The sequence below is a fragment of the Melanotaenia boesemani genome, chromosome 13, assembly GCF_017639745.1.
Source record: "Melanotaenia boesemani isolate fMelBoe1 chromosome 13, fMelBoe1.pri, whole genome shotgun sequence".
In the NCBI taxonomy this organism is placed as follows: Eukaryota; Metazoa; Chordata; class Actinopteri; order Atheriniformes; family Melanotaeniidae; genus Melanotaenia; species Melanotaenia boesemani.
In genome coordinates this window covers 35172032-35192725 of record NC_055694.1, presented here as the reverse complement: position 1 = coordinate 35192725, position 20694 = coordinate 35172032, and the positions used below count along the sequence as shown (strand labels likewise).

Genomic DNA, 20694 nt, shown 5'->3' with positions numbered 1-20694 from the left:
GCAACAGAAAAACAGACACACACACATTCTAGGTGTACAATGAAAACCTCTTTGCAGAACTTGACATATGGCGCACACAATTTCCCTCTCAATTTCAACTCCCACAGACGTCCTCGTACGCCGGCAAATTGCCCCACCCCCTCCTCCCTCCACTCCTCTTTCCTCCTCTCCCCATCGCTTCACCCTTCCCTCCCAATTCACTCTTCTTTCTGAAAGTCATCTGCTCGCTAAGCAGTAAGCAACATCGCGGGCCGCTTGCAGAAATGAGAGTATACAAATGATTTGTGGCACAGGCGTCCCACTGGCGCCAGCCTAGATGGCTGTGAGGAGGGGGGTATGGGTGGTGGCGATGGGGGTGTAATGTCACTTTCACCTTGTGTTTCTCCAGCAGGCCCATGATGATCATTTTTCCCCATTTTCATCACAAATTTGTTTCAGGCAAAGGCTAGAGAGGAAGAGAGCAGAATGGGAGACGGGGGGGTGGGTCGCCTCCACTTTGAGAGGGGGGGCGCAGAGAAAGGGGAGGAGGGGTATTCAAGGGGGATGGAGCAAGGAGACAAGAAGTGTGTGTGTGTGTGTGTGGGGGGGGGGGGGGGGGGGGGGGGCATCTGCACAGTGACCTTTTTCTGATCCAATCTCACTGATGAATCCTAATGAAGGATTTAATAAAATCAGTTTACGATCTGTCTCTGCATCAAAGCGTGCAATCCAATCCAAAACGCAGGCCCATCTACATTTCCAATATTGTTGCAAACCCATCAACCCCACCGATCCCTTCCCCGAAAAATAAGTGAGCACATGTTTATGAACGTGTGCAAGAAATGGGGAGAGAGAAATTGGCCGGGCTGAGGAGCGAGCGGCTGGCGCATTTGTTCCAGCTGTAGCCTAATGTCACAACTCGTCACATCCATTTGGCCTTTTAATGAGGCTCAAGTCCACAAGGTGCAGCACACACGAGTGGAACTGCTGCTGAGGCCTGCCGCTAAATGAGTGCAGGGAAGAAGACGCGCAGAACACGATAGCAAGAGAGAGGAGAACATAAGAAATCATTTTAAACTTGATAACATACAGGCCTGCCTTGACTTCACACAAACACACTTCATACGCATCAGCATCTGACATTTCCCTGAAATCAAAAGGGCACACCTGTTACCCTGTCAGCGAGCTGGAGTCTGTAAACAAGACAGATGGATAGATCAACGCAGCTGTCTGCGTGTCTGTAAGGTGATGTGGTGAAGTGAAGAAGTGGGAACAAACTGCTATGAAGCAAAGAGTTTAAAAGAAAAAACCTGAGTCAGAAACACTCTGCAACAGGGACATCTGCTGGCTGAAGTCTGCGCCGGCAGCCGGCCGTCTGCAGGACTCCACAATGATTACCACGCCACTCATTCCACTCATTAGAGGCTGAGGAACAGAGACCCGATTCAGATGGCTCCATAAACTAACTTAATTAAATCAACAAGAATAAAACTGCATTGCAGCTTCAAAAAAATCTTTTTGTTCTTTTCTTTAAAAACTACAAATATATGTAAGGAAGGTTTTTCCTTCCCACGGTCACCAGCTGCCCCGTGTAGCTCAGCATGGGGACCGAATCGAAGTCAACATTCAATGCAATCCATTAGATTCCTTAGCTAGGCTATTGTTTATTATGTACTGGCTTGTATGAACACTGGTATTATAAACTGGACCACTGTGATTTGTTTTAATTAGATAATAATTGACTTGAAGTGATTTTGTCTGTAAAGTGTCCTGAGGTGATTTTGTTGTAAATTGGCATAATACAAATAAAGCTGAATTGAATTACACTCGCTAGTCACTTCATTAGCTGCACTTGTTCAACGGATTCAATCACGTGGCAGTATGGAGTCATGTAGACGTGGTGAAGACGACCTGCTGAAGTTCAACCTGAGCATCAGGATGAGGAGGAAAGGTAATTTAAGAGACTTTGAACGTGGTTGTTGGTCTGAGTATTTACTGGGATTTGCACCCACAACCATCTCCAGGGTTTCCAGAGATGGTCTGAAGAAGAGAAAACATCCAGAGCAGCAGTTGTCTGGACCAGGATGCAGCAGAAGACACACCGGGTTCCTCCTGCCAGCTAAGAACAGGAAACTGAGGCTACAATTCACACACACTCACCAACACTGGACAATAGAAGATGGAGAAACGTTGCTGGTCTGATGAGTCTCCATTTCAGCTCCACATTCAGATGCTCGGCTCAGAATCTGCTGGAAACATCATGAAAACATGGATCCATCCTGCCTTGGATCAACGCTTCAGGCTGCTGCTGGTGTAATGGTGGGGGCAGATTTTCTTGGCCCACTTTGGGCCCCTTAGTACCAACGTGGTCTGGTTTAACCAACACAGCCTACCTGAGTATTGTTGCTGACCATGTCCATCCCTTTATGACCACAGTGGAGCATCTTCTGATGCTACTTCCAGCAGGATAATGCACCATGTCACAAAGCTCAGATCATCTCCACCTGCTTTCTAGAACATGACGATGAGTTCACTGGACTCCAACGGCCTCCACAGCCACCAGATCTCAGTCCAGTAGAGTAGCTTTGGGATGTGGTGGAACGGGAGATTCTCATCATGGATGCAGCCGACAAACCTGCAGCAGCTGTGTGATGCTGTCATGTCAATATGGAGAAAACCTCTGAGGAAGGTTTCCACCACCTGCTTCATCTATCACACCAGGATTAAGGCTGTGACTGTGACCAGTGTGGAGTAATGTATTGTAAAATGTATTGCACTTTTTATAAATACAAACATATTATTCATTAACATACATAAGATCATAACTGAAGTTTGAATTAAAGATTGAGTTGGAGAAAATGTATGAGGCCACGTGGATCATGGTAATAAAGAATTTGTGTAAAACTTCACAGCAAATACAAAGACAGAAACAAACAAATGATGGTTTCATGTGAGGACCAGCCAGCGTAACCTAAAGGCTTTAATGTATGTAGCAGTCTGGAGAGGCTGCACAGTGTGGTAGTTAGCACTGCAGCCTCACAGCAAGAAGGTTGCTGGTTCGACCCTCGACTGGGGGAGGTTTATCTGGGGGGCGGTGGCCTTTCTGTGTGGAGTTTGCATGTTTTCCTGCTTCTCACCTTCAGAGAATGAATGAGTCTGGAGAGCAGCTGTAAGGACATGAAAACATTGCCATTACTATGGGGCACGTAAGGCACATTAATGGAGTAAGACGTGATTTGGACAGCTCCCGTCTAGCTTTTGCTTTTTCAAAGAAACTGAAGTAACATTTTCTACATAGCATTTTCTAACATCTCACTTACATCTTCTCACAGTCATCTGAGCAGAACTGAGAAATGCCCTTGCTGAGGATTTGGACTTTCTTAGGAGAAAACCTCAGGCCATAAGGACAGAGTTAGCAAACAATGCTGCGCTAGCTCGCACTGAGGTCGACCAAGTGCAAAACGGTTGGTCAGTGTGGTCAGACGGAGTTGTGAAATTCCAGAAAACTTTGAGTACACGTGGGATGTGAAAGAAATGAAGGATGGATGTATCAGTATATAGCAGCAGTTGCAGAGGGTCCGGGAACGAGCTCCATGGAATTTGTGTCAAAACTTCTTATTGAAGCACTGAAAGTGGAAAAACGTGTTATGGTGGATCGATTACAAGGGGACCGAATGCCATAAAACCTTGGTGGAAAACTCAAAAATAATGCCCACAATCATTGATATAACCACTTGGTGGAGGTCTGAGCTCGCTGAGGGCTTCTAGTTCTTTTCTCTGGCGTCGTACTGGGAAATAACGTCCTCAGCACTGTTCATGGGGAATAACATTATGTCATCCTTTAAATGGCAACAGCTATGTTTCCCTCTCAGAAACCAGGCTGTTCAGTGAGGTTTGTAAGCTGGACATTAACAGTCTTAAATGTTAATAAAGTATTCACACACTTAAAGCAGATCTTGCATTTCTCCAAGAATCCCACTTAAAGGTCTTAAACCACCACCTACTGGGAGCAGGTTGACCTTTCACTCTCATTTCAACTCAGTCAAGACGAGCATGTATAGCAATGAATAAAAACGCAGTTTGTGGTAACAGATGCTGAAGCCAGCAATCCACCACACGCAGTTCTCTACAATTCACAACTCTGTTTCAAGAATAGACGACTTTTCATGGATGCAAGCCTTCTCTCATCGGTTATAAACCAAAAAGCAGCAGTTTTCTCTGACCACGGTCCACTGGTCCCAACTAAGTTACCATCCTCTGCAGTCTAAACTCTGCCCTTCTGTCAGATTAAGAGGATTTCAGAAACAACATTACAGCTGAAATAAAATTATTTAAGCATCAACCAAACGTCTGAAAGCATATTTAAGAGGCCAGATTACCTCATGCTGCACCTGCCAGAGGAAAATTAGAGACTTTGATAAATTTAGAGACCAGAAACTAACGCCAGAGATTATTAAAGGGCTAGTGACCCAAAAATGCGTTTTTGAGCTGTAAACAACACAGAATTCCTTAATTGTGATGAAAATCACATTTACTGTTGAAAAAATTTGTATTTTTTAAAATTTATTTTAAAAACGGGATTTTGTGACTACATATGGCTCATTACGCCCTCTACGGGGTAAAACCAGGTTATGTTTTTCATGACATAGAGACGTTGTCTACGTCACGAGTAAATTTTAAAAACCCACAACCCCTCCCACCATACGTAGGTGGGCGGGGGCTTGCCGTACAAGCAGAGAAAGCCACGCCCACCAAAGCATATGAAGGGATGTGAACTTATCTGGTGTAGATCTGCTAGTTTCAGACTTCTACTCTTCCACAGAGTTTCTGATGAAATACTCCTGCATTGGGACAGATTTGTGGTTCTGAGGGTGTAAAAGTAACACCTGACTTTATATTTTACCTGCTGATCCTCATCTGGAGACAGACAGCAGCTCAAATCGTAGCAGCAGCTCTTCCTGCAGCTGCCACAACCTGCCACGTGTCTCCACAGCTTTCCAGAGCTGCTGGAGCTGCTGAACGGCACCAGTGGGAGTATCTGGCACTACATAAAAATTACAAATGCAATTAAATCAATTTTACTGGTAATCTTTGACATATCCAAAACTCTAATCCCCACCAAAGCCCCATCCCCCTAAATTTTATTATGTAGAAAATAATTCATGTTTTGTGATTTTTTTTAATAAATAGTTATTCATTCAGTCAGAAGAATTCAGTTCTTTTTTAAATTTATTATTGTTTTCGTTTGATTTTTGTAATAAAAGAGCTGAGAAAAATACTGATGTAAGATCATTTTATAGCAGTTTTTTTTGTGGACATTTTCTTTGCGATGTGAGAAAAAAAACACTTGATTTAAAGCATTATTGCTGAAAAAAACCTGTTAGTAGAAATAATAATGCTTACATGATTACTAAATTCTAAAAAAGTTGAGAAAATCGACAAAAATGCCAAATGAGGGCATGAGGTTTAAGAAAAGTCTCTCTAGACTCATGATGTGGTTTCAAACAGCCGAATTAGTTCTTATAATGATGAAAGTAAATGCATCATGTTTTAAAGAAGTGCATAGAGGGCATAATATGCACAGACACAGAGAATGAAAATATCAACCTATGCAGCAAATATCTGGCTCTGTTATGAAAAACAACACAAAGCAGCACATGTGTTCAGCAGGTGAGAAAAAAAGCTGCTCATAAGCCAACCAGCCCCGTCCTTCACACAAGCAGGGATGAAATTACCGAGCATGCAATCTTTCACTGTTACGACTTATTATTGATCCACAACGTCAAATTGGTTTCCATTTTCCCTTCCTCCCCCAACACGAGCTCCTGGATGAGAACAAACCCGCTTGCAGGACATCTCAGCAGGGTAGACATGCTGGAAACAAGAAGTTTGAGCAGCTTTATCAGTTGAGGGAGTTACTTGATAACATAACTCCAATTTCACTACATCTACAATAGTGAAACCAGAGCCACATGACCAGCTGCAGGTTATAGATCAATAGCCTCTCTGAGGAATAGGTGCATTGATTGAATATGAGATCTGATGTATGACCGCTGCCTGCATCTGTACGGCTGTAATTTCTATCTGATTAGACTTCAGACTGCAATTACTTTCTGTATCGACAACACATGTTAATGAGTCTGTTTGTGCCAAAATCCAACGCTCCCCGAGTCGTGCTGTGAGCGTATACGGTGTTGATTCAGAAGTTTAGGTGCTGCATATGTGCTAGCTGCTCATTTTTTGTGTCTGTGAGTGTGATGAGTGGAGCGACAGCTGTGCTACAAATCAGCCCCCATTTACTGTTGACAGGGTCATTAAAGCTTGCTCATCTCATAAAACACAATGCACGTGGTCAAATACCATTCACTCCATTCATGCTCATAACTCAGTCTGCTGGGCACACACACACACACACACACACTCACAGATGCAAATGCAAACACACAAGCTCTCACAATGTTAAACCGAGTGTTTCAACTGGAATGAGCAAAGGGGGTTGTTTCGTGTGCGTGTTTGTGCTGTTTGTGAATCCATAATAAGCAGGCTGATAAGGACAGAAGTATAGATGGATATTTACTGAAAGCACAGCAGCAGTTAACAGCGTCACGATCTGCCTATGGGTTTGTTTTACGATAAGTGCACACATGTCAAACCTTCATGTCCTCCTCTCTCTCTCTACTTAGCAAAAATGACTCAAAACATGTTTTAACACTCCTTTCCTCCCAATTCCTCCCACTTTGCATTACAATACAAATAAATATGAGCTCAAGCTTCATTATGTAAGCCAATAATTCTTAAAACAAAAAGCTGTTTTTATTATGAGCCCTGACACCCAGGTCCGGCTTCCCTCCTTCACAGATTTATACAGCGTGTTGCAAAGTGCTGTCCAAGGATTAATGCGCCACAGGCGTGCACTGAGGTGTGAAATGTCACTAACCTCAATCTGATCAGGGGTCAGCTGCTAGATACCCAGAATGTGCCTACAACACCTGGGCCGTCACAGCGCAGCATTACAGTTTGCAGGGAAGAAATACTTTTTGTTAATATATTCACACCAGCCTAGTTTCCATTGCTGTATTTTACTAAAATTTAGAAGATGTGAATAAGAAAAGGCGAATGACAAGGTTAAAACTAAACATCCACTAATCCTTCAATAACGTTTAACTTGATCTTCATTAGGCTGTATCTACCTATTGTCCAAAATTACATTCCCAAAATAAATTAAGTATCTTCACAGCTACAAGGGCTGTGTGTATAATCCTACTCCCAGAAGGAAGCTGAGATGTGAAATTACTACAGAAGAAGTAGAATCAAGATCCAGGTGAGATTCTGCAAAACTTAATTAAATTTAGTAATTCGACTTAAAAAGTTAAACTAATATATTACATGAACTGATTACATGCAAAGTGATATTTACTTATCATTTTGATGATTATTAAAGTAATCCTAGGTATAAGTAAAGTAGTCCTAGAAATGAGTACAGTAACCCTAAGAATGAGTAAAGTAGTACTAGAAATGAGTAAAGTAATCCTAGGAATAGGTAAAGTACTCCTAGTAATGAGTAAAGTATTCCTATGAATAAGTAAAGAAGTCCTAGAAATGAGTAAAGTAGTCCTAGGACCGAGTAAAGTAATTCTGGGAATGAGTAAAGTAATACTAGGAATGAGTAAAGTAGTTCTAAGATTGAGTAAAGTGGTCCTAGGAATGAGTAAAGTAATTCTGGGAATAAGTAAAGCAGTCCTAGGAATGAGTAAAGTAATCCTAGGAATGAGCAAAGTAATTCTGGGAATAAGTAAAGCAGTCCTAGGAATGAGTGAAGTAATACTATGAATGAGTAAAGTAGTTCTAGGATTGAGTAAAGCAGTTCTAGAAATAAATAAAGCAGTTTTAGGAATGAATAAAGTAATCATAGGAATGAGTAAAGTAGTCCTGGGAATGAGGAAAGTTGTCCTAGGAATAAGTACAGTAATCCTAGGAATGAGTAAAGTAGTCCTATGAATGAGTAGAGTAATCCTAGGAATGAGTAAAGTAATACTAGGAATGAGTAAAGCAGTTCTAGAAATGAATAAAGTAATCATGGGAATGAGAGAAGTAGTCCTAGGAATGAGTAAAGTAGTCCTAGGAATGAGTAAAGTAATCCTAGGAATGAGTAAAGTAGTCCTAGGAATGAGTAAAGTAATACTAGGTATGAGGAAAGCAGTTCTAGAAATGAATAAAGTAATCATAGCAAGGAGTAAAGTAATCAGAGGAATGAGTAAAGTAGTCCTAGGAATGACTAGAGTAATCCTAGGAATGAGTAAAGTAGTAATGGAAATGAGTAAAGTAATCATAGGAATGAGTAAAGTAGTCCTGGGAATGAGTAAAGTTGTCCTAGGAATAAGTACAGTAATCCTAGGAATGAGTAAAGTAGTCCTATGAATGAGTAAAGCAGTTCTAGAAATGAATAAAGTAATCATAGGAATGAGTAAAGTAGTCCTAGGAATGAGTAAAGTAGTCCTAGGAATGATTAAAGAAGTCCTAGGAATGAGTAAAGTAATACTAGGAATGAGTAAAGTAATCATGGGAATGAGTAAAGTAGTCCTAGGAATGAGTAGAGTAATCCTAGGAATGAGTAAAGTAATACTAGAATTGAGTAAAGCAGTTCTAGAAATAAATAAAGTAATCATAGGAATGAGTAAAGTAGTACTAGGAATGAGTAAAGTAGTTCTAAGATTGAGTAAAGTGGTCCTAGGAATGAGTAAAGTAATTCTGGGAATAAGTAAAGCAGTCCTAGGAATGAGTAAAGTAATACTAGGAATGAGTAAAGTAATCATAGGAATGAGTAGCGTAATCCTAAGAATGAGTAAAGTAATACTAGGAATGAGTAAAGCAGTTCTAGAAATGAATAAAGTAATCATGGGAATGAGTAAAGTAATTCTAGGAATGAGTAAAGCAGTTCTAGAAATGAGTAAAGTAATCATAGGAATGAGTAAAGTAGTCCTAGGAATGAGTAAAGTAGTCCTAGGAATGAGTGAAGTAATCCTAGGAATGAGTAAAGTAGTCCTAGGAATGAGTAAAGTAATACTAGGAATGAGTAAAGCAGTTCTAGAAATGAATAAAGTAATCATGGGAATGAGTAAAGTAGTCCTAGGAATGAGTAGAGTAATCCTAGGAATGAGTAAAGTAATACTAGAATTGAGTAAAGCAGTTCTAGAAATAAATAAAGTAATCATAGGAATGAGTAAAGTAGTACTAGGAATGAGTAAAGTAGTACTAGAAATGAATAAAGTAATCATAGGAATGAGTAAAGTAGTCCTAGGAATGAGTAAAGTAGTCCTAGGAATGATTAAAGTAGTCCTAGGAATGAGTAAAGTAATACTAGGAATGAGTAAAGCAGTTCTAGAAATGAATAAAGTAATCATGGGAATGAGTAAAGTAGTCCCAGGAATGAGTAGAGTAATCCTAGGAATGAGTGAAGTAATACTAGAATTGAGTAAAGCAGTTCTAGAAATAAATAAAGTAATCATAGGAATGAGTAAAGTAGTACTAGGAATGAGTAAAGTAGTACTAGAAATGAGTAAAGTAATCATAGGAATGAGTAAAGTAGTCCTGGGAATGAGGAAAGTTGTCCTAGGAATAAGTACAGTAATCCTAGGAATGAGTAAAGTAGTCCTATGAATGAGTAGAGTAATCCTAGGATTGAGTAAAGTAATACTAGGAATGAGTAAAGCAGTTCTAGAAATGAATAAAGTAATCATGGGAATGAGTAAAGTAGTCCTAGGAATGAGTAGAGTAATCCTAGGAATGAGTAAAGTAATACTAGAATTGAGTAAAGCAGTTCTAGAAATAAATAAAGTAATCATAGGAATGAGTAAAGTAGTACTAGGAATGAGTAAAGTAGTACTAGAAATGAATGAAGTAATCATGGGAATGAGTAAAGTAATTCTAGGAATGAGTAAAGCAGTTCTAGAAATGAATGAAGTAATCATAGGAATGAGTAAAAGTAATCCTAGGAATGGGTAAAGTAGTCCTAGGAATGAGTAAAGTAATCCTAGGAATGAGTAAAGTAGTCCTAGGAATGAGTAAAGTAGTCCTAGGAATGAGTAAAGCAGTTCTAGAAATGAATAAAGTAATCATAGGAATGAGTAAAGTAGTCCTAGGAATGAGTAAAGTAATCCTAGGAATGGGTAAAGTAGTCCTAGGAATGAGTAAAGTAATCCTAGGAATGAGTAAAGTAGTCCTAGGAATGAGTAAAGTAGTCCTAGGAATGAGTAAAGCAGTTCTAGAAATGAATAAAGTAATCATAGGAATGAGTTAAGTAATCATAGGAATGAGTAAAGTAGTCCTGGGAATGAGGAAAGTTGTCCTAGGAATAAGTACAGTAATCCTAGGAATGAGTAAAGTAGTCCTAGGAATGAGTAGCGTAATCCTAAGAATGAGTAAAGTAATACTAGGAATGAGTAAAGCAGTTCTAGAAATGAATAAAGTAATCATGGGAATGAGTAAAGTAATTCTAGGAATGAGTAAAGCAGTTCTAGAAATGAATAAAGTAATCATAGGAATGAGTAAAGTAATCCTAGGAATGGGTAAAGTAGTCCTAGGAATGAGTAAAGTAATCCTAGGAATGAGTAAAGTAGTCCTAGGAATGAGTAAAGTAGTCCTAGGAATGAGTAAAGCAGTTCTAGAAATGAATAAAGTAATCATAGGAATGAGTAAAGTAGTCCTAGGAATGAGTGAAGTAGTCCTAGGAATGATTAAAGTAGTCCTAGAAATGAGTAAAGTAATACTAGGAATGAGTAAAGCAGTTCTAGAAATGAATAAAGTAATCATGGGAATGAGTAAAGTAGTCCTAGGAATGAGTAGAGTAATCCTAGGAATGAGTAAAGTAATACTAGAATTGAGTAAAGCAGTTCTAGAAATAAATAAAGTAATCATAGGAATGAGTAAAGTAGTACTAGGAATGAGTAAAGTAATACTAGGAATGAGTAAAGCAGTTCTAGAAATGAATAAAGTAATCATGGGAATGAGTAAAGCAATTCTAGGAATGAGTAAAGCAGTTCTAGAAATGAATAAAGTAATCATAGGAATGAGTAAAGTAGTCCTAGGAATGAGTAAAGTAATCCTAGGAATGAGTAAAGTAGTCCTAGGAATGAGTACAGTAGTCCTAGGAATGAGTAAAGTAATACTAAGAATGAGTAAAGCAGTTCTAGAAATGAATAAAGTAATCATGGGAATGAGTAAAGTAGTCCTAGGAATGAGTAGAGTAATCCTAGGAATGAGTAAAGTAATACTAGAATTGAGTAAAGCAGTTCTAGAAATAAATAAAGTAATCATGGGAATGAGTAAAGTAGTACTAGGAATGAGTAAAGTAGTACTAGAAATGAGTAAAGTAATCATAGGAATGAGTAAAGTAGTCCTGGGAATGAGGAAAGTTGTCCTAGGAATAAGTACAGTAATCCTAGGAATGAGTAAAGTAGTCCTAGGAATGAGTAGCGTCATCCTAAGAATGAGTAAAGTAATACTAGGAATGAGTAAAGCAGTTCTAGAAATGAATAAAGTAATCATGGGAATGAGTAAAGTAATTCTAGGAATGAGTAAAGCAGTTCTAGAAATGAATAAAGTAATCATAGGAATGAGTAAAGTAATCCTAGGAATGGGTAAAGTAGTCCTAGGAATGAGTAAAGTAATCCTAGGAATGAGTAAAGTAGTCCTAGGAATGAGTAAAGCAGTTCTAGAAATGAATAAAGTAATCATAGGAATGAGTAAAGTAGTCCTAGGAATGAGTAAAGTAGTCCTAGGAATGATTAAAGTAGTCCTAGAAATGAGTAAAGTAATACTAGGAATGAGTAAAGCAGTTCTAGAAATGAATAAAGTAATCATGGGAATGAGTAAAGTAGTCCTAGGAATGAGTAGAGTAATCCTAGGAATGAGTAAAGTAATACTAGAATTGAGTAAAGCAGTTCTAGAAATAAATAAAGTAATCATAGGAATGAGTAAAGTAGTACTAGGAATGAGTAAAGTAGTACTAGAAATGAATAAAGTAATAATGGGAATGAGTAAAGTAATTCTAGGAATGAGTAAAGCAGTTCTAGAAATGAATAAAGTAATCATAGGAATGAGTAAAGTAATCCTAGGAATGGGTAAAGTAGTCCTAGGAATGAGTAAAGTAATCCTAGGAATGAGTAAAGTAGTCCTAGGAATGAGTAAAGTAGTCCTAGGAATGAGTAAAGCAGTTCTAGAAATGAATAAAGTAATCATAGGAATGAGTAAAGTAGTCCTAGAAATGAGTAAAGTAATCCTAGGAATGGGTAAAGTAGTCCTAGGAATGAGTAAAGTAATCCTAGGAATGAGTAAAGTAGTCCTAGGAATGAGTAAAGTAGTCCTAGGAATGAGTAAAGCAGTTCTAGAAATGAATAAAGTAATCATAGGAATGAGTAAAGTAATCATAGGAATGAGTAAAGTAATCCTAGGAATGGGTAAAGTAGTCCTAGGAATGAGTAAAGTAATCCTAGGAATGAGTAAAGTAATCATAGGAATGAGTAAAGTAATCCTAGGAATGAGTAAAGTAGTCCTAGGAATGAGTAAAGTAGTCCTAGGAATGAGTGAAGCAGTTCTAGAAATGAATAAAGTAATCATAGGAATGAGTAAAGTAATCATAGGAATGAGTAAAGTAGTACTAGGAATGAGTAAAGTAGTACTAGAAATGAATAAAGTAATCATGGGAATGAGTAAAGTAATTCTAGGAATGAGTAAAGCAGTTCTAGAAATGAATAAAGTAATCATAGGAATGAGTAAAGTAATCCTAGGAATGGGTAAAGTAGTCCTAGGAATGAGTAAAGTAATCCTAGGAATGAGTAAAGTAGTCCTAGGAATGAGTAAAGTAGTCCTAGGAATGAGTAAAGCAGTTCTAGAAATGAATAAAGTAATCATAGGAATGAGTAAAGTAGTCCTAGAAATGAGTAAAGTAATCCTAGGAATGGGTAAAGTAGTCCTAGGAATGAGTAAAGTAATCCTAGGAATGAGTAAAGTAGTCCTAGGAATGAGTAAAGTAGTCCTAGGAATGAGTAAAGCAGTTCTAGAAATGAATAAAGTAATCATAGGAATGAGTAAAGTAATCATAGGAATGAGTAAAGTAATCCTAGGAATGGGTAAAGTAGTCCTAGGAATGAGTAAAGTAATCCTAGGAATGAGTAAAGTAATCATAGGAATGAGTAAAGTAATCCTAGGAATGAGTAAAGTAGTCCTAGGAATGAGTAAAGTAGTCCTAGGAATGAGTAAAGCAGTTCTAGAAATGAATAAAGTAATCATAGGAATGAGTAAAGTAATCATAGGAATGAGTAAAGTAATCCTAGGAATGAGTAAAGTAATCCTAGGAATGGGTAAAGTAGTCCTAGGAATGAGTAAAGTAATCCTAGGAATGAGTAAAGTAGTCCTAGGAATGAGTAAAGTAATCATAGGAATGAGTAAAGTAGTCCTGGGAATGAGGAAAGTTGTCCTAGGAATAAGTACAGTAATCCTAGGAATGAGTAAAGTAGTCCTAGGAATGAGTAGCGTAATCCTAAGAATGAGTAAAGTAATACTAGGAATGAGTAAAGCAGTTCTAGAAATGAATAAAGTAATCATGGGAATGAGTAAAGTAATTCTAGGAATGAGTAAAGCAGTTCTAGAAATGAATAAAGTAATCATAGGAATATGTACAGTAATCCTCGGAATGGGTAAAGTAGTCCTAGGAATGAGTAAAGTAATCCTAGGAATGAGTAAAGTAATACTAGAATTGAGTAAAGCAGTTCTAGAAATAAATAAAGTAATCATAGGAATGAGTAAAGTAGTACTAGGAATGAGTAAAGTAATACTAGGAATGAGTAAAGCAGTTCTAGAAATGAATAAAGTAATCATGGGAATGAGTAAAGCAATTCTAGGAATGAGTAAAGCAGTTCTAGAAATGAATAAAGTAATCATAGGAATGAGTAAAGTAGTCCTAGGAATGAGTAAAGTAATCCTAGGAATGAGTAAAGTAGTCCTAGGAATGAGTACAGTAGTCCTAGGAATGAGTAAAGTAGTCCTAGGAATGAGTAAAGCAGTTCTAGAAATTAATAAAGTAATCATAGGAATGAGTAAAGTAGTCCTAGGAATGAGTACAGTAGTCCTAGGAATGAGTAAAGTAATACTAAGAATGAGTAAAGCAGTTCTAGAAATGAATAAAGTAATCATGGGAATGAGTAAAGTAGTCCTAGGAATGAGTAGAGTAATCCTAGGAATGAGTAAAGTAATACTAGAATTGAGTAAAGCAGTTCTAGAAATAAATAAAGTAATCATGGGAATGAGTAAAGTAGTACTAGGAATGAGTAAAGTAGTACTAGAAATGAGTAAAGTAATCATAGGAATGAGTAAAGTAGTCCTGGGAATGAGGAAAGTTGTCCTAGGAATAAGTACAGTAATCCTAGGAATGAGTAAAGTAGTCCTAGGAATGAGTAGCGTAATCCTAAGAATGAGTAAAGTAATACTAGGAATGAGTAAAGCAGTTCTAGAAATGAATAAAGTAATCATGGGAATGAGTAAAGTAATTCTAGGAATGAGTAAAGCAGTTCTAGAAATGAATAAAGTAATCATAGGAATGAGTAAAGTAATCCTAGGAATGGGTAAAGTAGTCCTAGGAATGAGTAAAGTAATCCTAGGAATGAGTAAAGTAGTCCTAGGAATGAGTAAAGCAGTTCTAGAAATGAATAAAGTAATCATAGGAATGAGTAAAGTAGTCCTAGGAATGAGTAAAGTAGTCCTAGGAATGATTAAAGTAGTCCTAGGAATGAGTAAAGTAATACTAGGAATGAGTAAAGCAGTTCTAGAAATGAATAAAGTAATCATGGGAATGAGTAAAGTAGTCCTAGGAATGAGTAGAGTAATCCTAGGAATGAGTAAAGTAATACTAGAATTGAGTAAAGCAGTTCTAGAAATAAATAAAGTAATCATAGGAATGAGTAAAGTAGTACTAGGAATGAGTAAAGTAGTACTAGAAATAAATAAAGTAATCATGGGAATGAGTAAAGTAATTCTAGGAATGAGTAAAGCAGTTCTAGAAATGAATAAAGTAATCATAGGAATGAGTAAAGTAATCCTAGGAATGGGTAAAGTAGTCCTAGGAATGAGTAAAGTAATCCTAGGAATGAGTAAAGTAGTCCTAGGAATGAGTAAAGTAGTCCTAGGAATGAGTAAAGCAGTTCTAGAAATGAATAAAGTAATCATAGGAATGAGTAAAGTAGTCCTAGGAATGAGTAAAGTAATCCTAGGAATGGGTAAAGTAGTCCTAGGAATGAGTAAAGTAATCCTAGGAATGAGTAAAGTAGTCCTAGGAATGAGTAAAGTAGTCCTAGGAATGAGTAAAGCAGTTCTAGAAATGAATAAAGTAATCATAGGAATGAGTAAAGTAATCATAGGAATGAGTAAAGTAATCCTAGGAATGGGTAAAGTAGTCCTAGGAATGAGTAAAGTAATCCTAGGAATGAGTAAAGTAATCATAGGAATGAGTAAAGTAATCCTAGGAATGAGTAAAGTAGTCCTAGGAATGAGTAAGTAGTCCTAGGAATGAGTAAAGCAGTTCTAGAAATGAATAAAGTAATCATAGGAATGAGTAAAGTAATCATAGGAATGAGTAAAGTAATCCTAGGAATGAGTAAAGTAATCCTAGGAATGGGTAAAGTAGTCCTAGGAATGAGTAAAGTAATCCTAGGAATGAGTAAAGTAGTCCTAGGAATGAGTAAAGTAATCATAGGAATGAGTAAAGTAGTCCTGGGAATGAGGAAAGTTGTCCTAGGAATAAGTACAGTAATCCTAGGAATGAGTAAAGTAGTCCTAGGAATGAGTAGCGTAATCCTAAGAATGAGTAAAGTAATACTAGGAATGAGTAAAGCAGTTCTAGAAATGAATAAAGTAATCATGGGAATGAGTAAAGTAATTCTAGGAATGAGTAAAGCAGTTCTAGAAATGAATAAAGTAATCATAGGAATGAGTACAGTAATCCTCGGAATGGGTAAAGTAGTCCTAGGAATGAGTAAAGTAATCCTAGGAATGAGTAAAGTAGTCCTAGGAATGAGTAAAGTAGTCCTAGGAATGGGTAAAGTAGTCCTAGGAATGAGTAAAGTAGTCCTAGGAATGAGTAAAGTAGTCCTCGGAATGAGTAAAGTAAATTTAGGAATGAGTAAAAACCAGCATGGTTCATCTCAAACACAGGCAAAGTCGTAGGAGAACACATTCGCAGAGTTTTTAGAGCTGGAATCAAACTTTTCACCACAAACAGTAACAGTAAGACCTGGTTTCTGGTTCTGGCTGCTAGCTCCAGAGTTTCTGTCTCTCCGTGATGAGACAGATGTCTCTGGAACCAGCAGGGTCTCTGCTGTCATGTGACTCCTGGTTTGTGTGGAGAAACTAGCAGAAGCTGTAAAGTGGACAGAGTTGTTTTCATTGTTTTCTTATACTGTAGAACTGCTGGGTTTTGAACTGTGTTTGGTTTGGATGCTGATGCTTTGTAGAGTCTTTTAGCTGAGTTTCTCCCTGTCATGCTGCTATGCTACATGTTAGCATTGCTGCTTCCTGGTGTCTGTGCTGCCCCCTGCACAGGGGCTTGCATCAAGAAGAGATTCATTACATAAAGTAAAACTTTACACCAGTGCATTGTAGCTCTACAATGATACTGTGTTGTATACATGTCTAAATTTAAGAAGAAGTAAAGTTCCTGAATAACATACAAATACCATCTGCAGCCTTACAAACACATGCAGACGTCCCCATACTGAAACAGGTGTCCTACCTTTCTCTGAGAATTCACAATCCTTCATGGCCCGGTCATAGTCGGAGCGTGAGGGTACAGCTGGCGATGACCCGTTGACCTGAAGAAGAGGACTTTGGCTGGACATCACCTTGTGCCTGGAAAGGAGTCAGGATGTCTGGTTGTGTCCACTGCCAAGCAGCTATGGAAAAATGTAGAAGAGCTTATTTTTATACCATCAAAACACAAACGCAGCTGAGCGTGCTTCAAGTAAAAAATCCCAAATAAAGATTTATTTTTGTAATCTTTACAGAGAATTTCTGAGGAAATGAGAAAAAAACTTACTCAGATGTCAAAACTTTGAGTCAGCCTCAACTTAAATCTCAAACTATTAATTTCTTAAAAACTTGGTTATAAACACTCATCGGGTCTTTGAAGGTCAGCAGTAACCACAGAGCTGAGCACACGATGCCGGTACAGCAGACCACAAAAAGTTCCTCTTTTCTTAAAGAGTGCTATCAGAGACGTTTTGTTACCACTTAAATGTTGAGGAAGCGAAGAAGTCACAATGCTGTCCTTTCAGGGGTAGGAGGGAGAACAAAACAAGGGGGTCACACAAACAAAAATATGGCTGGGAGGGGGCTTAACCGCCATGGAGCATGTGCCATGGAAAAGCAAACTTTACGTTCGCAAAAAGCTGTTAATGTTTGCTCTTCAGGAGCAAAACCTGGGATAAAATGATCTTTATAAGGGTTGAAATAAAAAATTCTTTGTTTTTATAGTTGAAGCAGCACAAAGGTCTGAAGGAAAAAGAGCAAAGTAGAGGCAAAGTGTCATTCAGCAAGCAGTCGTGCCTCCAGGCAACTTCAGCAGGCCCACACACAGTTGGCCATTGTCTGGCCTTGTGACCGAGTCTATCTCCTCTCTGCCTTCGCCTTTAATGCCAATGCTTTCCTCTGCAACATGGCCACAATTAACACAAGACTCACTCAGACAAAGCCCAAAATTTGCCTTAAAAAGGAAAATCTAATCAAATAGAATAAAAAAAGATAAAAATACCATTCCAAAAAATGTGTTCATGGCCCATTTTCCACTAATAATAACACAAAAGAGCAACAACACACACTCGTTCCCTCTAAAGCCTCTAAAAACCCCCGAGAAACAGAAAGTGATCCAGATATAAACTCTCACCTGGATTTTGTCCGTTGGAGTCTGTTGGATGCTGGAAGAGTTGGAGACAGGTGGGTGGAGGCTGCAGAGATTTCCCTAAACAAACAGACACAGGGGAGCACCTGCGACTCAAATACACTCCACCGTGTAAACAAAGCCAAGTCATGTCTCAAAACCCTCATTTTGCCTGCATTTGAATACAGCCAAAGGATCTGAGCATGCTCCCTACAAGCTCTCTGGATGATTGTCAGTCTACTACAGTTTTCTACCTGCTCTTTTTCATGTCAGCTTTTTGTTGTTGAGACAGCACATGACAAACCAACGATTCACTTTCAGGCATTTACAGTAAATATGTGCTGGCTGAACTGGTTTGTTGTTGGCTGAGTGAATCTCACTGGAGCAGAGAAAACCTGCCCTCATGTGGACGGATGCTGTAAATGCAGCACCTGGGGAAAGAGAAGTACTGCTCAGCATAAAAAAATGCGATGGTCATCATGCAGAGGAAGTATTTTGATTTGCAAGCTGATTTGTGGCAGCGTTGTTGTGGTTTCTGTGTCAGACCTTTCAGTTCACCTCTGTCATTAAGAAATCTGCTGCACATCTGGATCAAGGTCAAAGGCCAGCAAGACATGAATATGAGGCAGTCGAATGAAAATCTATGACCTTTTAGAGTCTGTAAAAAGATTAACTCTCTTTAAAATACAGAAGTATCTCCAAAATGATCAAAAGTGTGTTTGTTTTATTAGATCCACAGCAGCTGCAGCTCTTCCTGGGGTCTTGCCAAAATCAGCTAAATTAGAACATTATCAATATTTAAATTACACATTCAAACTCACAACAACTCACAGGCACGAGGACACCTGCTCAACGTCAGAGGTGGGTAGTAACGCCTTACATTTACTCCGTTACATTTACTTAAGTCAATTTTTACACAAATTGTACTTTTAATAATAATAATAATTTATTATTACTCTTAAAATTAAGAATATTAGTTTTCACAAAGTAAAAATACTCTAATATTCTTAATTATTCCTTGTGCCTTTGCTGATTAGGCGGATGATTAACCACCTGATATGCGTGGTGCGGGCCCTCTGCCTTGTGTGTGTGTGTGTGTGTTGTGGGGGCCTTTGGGCTCCTGGGGTTTGGGGCCCTTTGCTCTGGCTGCCCTGGCTGCCGATCTTGGCCCGCCAGGGCCTGTAGACCATGGGGGGCTCTGGTTGGGGCCTTCCTCTGCCGCCATCTGGGTGGGTCCAGGGTGGTCTTCGTGGTGGGGTGGGGTGGGTTGGTGCTCCAGGATTGCTGCTGATGGCCCGGGTCTCTGGGCCGCCCTAGTCTGGCTCTAGCCTCCGTAGAGGTGTGGTCACATCTGCAGGATCACATCTCTGATCCTCCTCATTCCTCATCCTCTGCATGCTGACAGTCACTGAGGTGTCCAGTGGGTTTATACACTAGAGATGCTTTGGTTTTCTCTGTGAGTGTGTATCTGGTACTTCGGTTGCTGTTGTGATACATTTGTGATGTTTCTGGTTATTATTTAGGAACTTCTGATCACTGTCAGCTGTTTTTCTGTAACAGCTGTAGGAAATTCTCTGGTGTGTTTCTGTACAAGTGAAGCAGTGTGATGTCTGCTGATAGTTTGGACTGAAGGGTCGTTGCTTCTGTCTGTTGTGTTTTTGTCTCCTCTTTTTTCTTTTTCTGTCCCCTCCGGTCAGGTCCAGCAAGGTTACATAGATTCCATGATTCAATAGTAAATAAATGAATCAGATTATTTTACCCATAAACCTCCCCTTGGCAAAGCAAATTGCTCGAAACAGCATCCCTGATAGTCGCTCCACCGCGGGCTTCTTCTATTGGACACTTTCACTGCACCTGTTCGATCCGCCCGCCAATCACGCGCCTCGGCCGTTGCTCTCCAAGATGGCGACTTCCAATGCGCCGTTGACCACATCCTAGCTGATGGTATGTTGACATCGCTGCCTCTGGAGCGTTTAACCCGCGAGAAGGCTTATCACAGAGAGCACAGTGCGGTTAAGAAGTCAGTCGCTGAACACGGAAGCGGTTCCTCCATGATTTCATCGCGCGAGGAGCCGGTGGTCTGACGAGGGGAAGGGGGGTTGTGCTATCCGAGTATGGCCACCGACAACAGGATCAATTTCTGGAGGAGAAACGCAAAGGTTCCCGGAAGGTTGGTTCATGTGTTGCTTATTCTTAACAAAGAAGTGCCGCATTTCTTTAGTGAGTTTGAGGCTGTTACTGTTGAAAGGTTCAGTAAACCCGCGCGTGCCTCTCACCGAGGAAGCGGCTTCATACAAGCAGCCGACTACCGGCGCGAGACCCGCAGCTGTGAGCTTCTAACTCCTTTGTCTTTAAACGCCAAAGACGTGTTGTTTCTCTGTGTGTGTGTGTGTGTGTGTGTGTGTGTGTGTGTGTGTGTGTGTGTGTGTGTGTGAGAGAGAGAGAGAGAGATAATAGCCACCAGCTGAAACAGGCAGACCTCCATCTCTTTATTTTCTGCGGCTTCCAACGACCAGAGTTTGGTGTCATCTGTCACCAACCGGCATATGTTTCCCCAGTCTGGAGCTTCTCCGGACCGTGACGGACCGTATGTGTGTGTGTGTGTGTGTGTGAGCGCGTTTATATATATGTATATATATATATGAACAGGAAGTAATTGAAGCATAAGGAGAACTATAAGGCAAAGTCTGAATATTTGCAGTTACAAGCTTAAAAGTCATTATTTCTAACCACTTTTATTCTTTATCACAGACTGAACCCACTTAGACAAGCTTTCATGTCATTTCTTTGAG

General features: G+C 39.2%; 1 protein-coding gene and 1 long non-coding RNA gene across 6 annotated transcripts in view; one reads left to right on the top strand and one right to left on the bottom strand.

Moving 5' to 3' along the window:
* Positions 1–18082, bottom strand: part of LOC121651228 — a 37220-nt gene extending 19138 nt beyond the window's left edge. Inside the window, exons 1-2 of one of the 2 annotated variants that reach the window (XR_006012413.1) lie at positions 17909–18082; positions 16760–16919 (exon numbers count right to left, since the gene is read on the bottom strand). This is a non-coding gene — a long non-coding RNA (uncharacterized LOC121651228). Of the gene's footprint in view, positions 1–16759; positions 16920–17062; positions 17543–17908 lie in introns of those variants that run through there. The other variant, XR_006012414.1, reaches the window with a different exon arrangement.
* Positions 18083–19785: 1703 nt separating this feature from the next.
* tbc1d22b (TBC1 domain family, member 22B) overlaps positions 19786–20694 on the top strand; it is a 36851-nt gene continuing 35942 nt past the window's right edge. For all 4 annotated transcript variants that reach the window (XM_042003233.1, XM_042003232.1, XM_042003231.1 and 1 more), the window contains exon 1: positions 19786–20072. In XM_042003233.1, the coding sequence (XP_041859167.1) occupies positions 20017–20072 (56 nt within the window). In that variant the 5' untranslated portion in view covers positions 19786–20016. The remainder of the gene's footprint in view (positions 20073–20694) is intronic.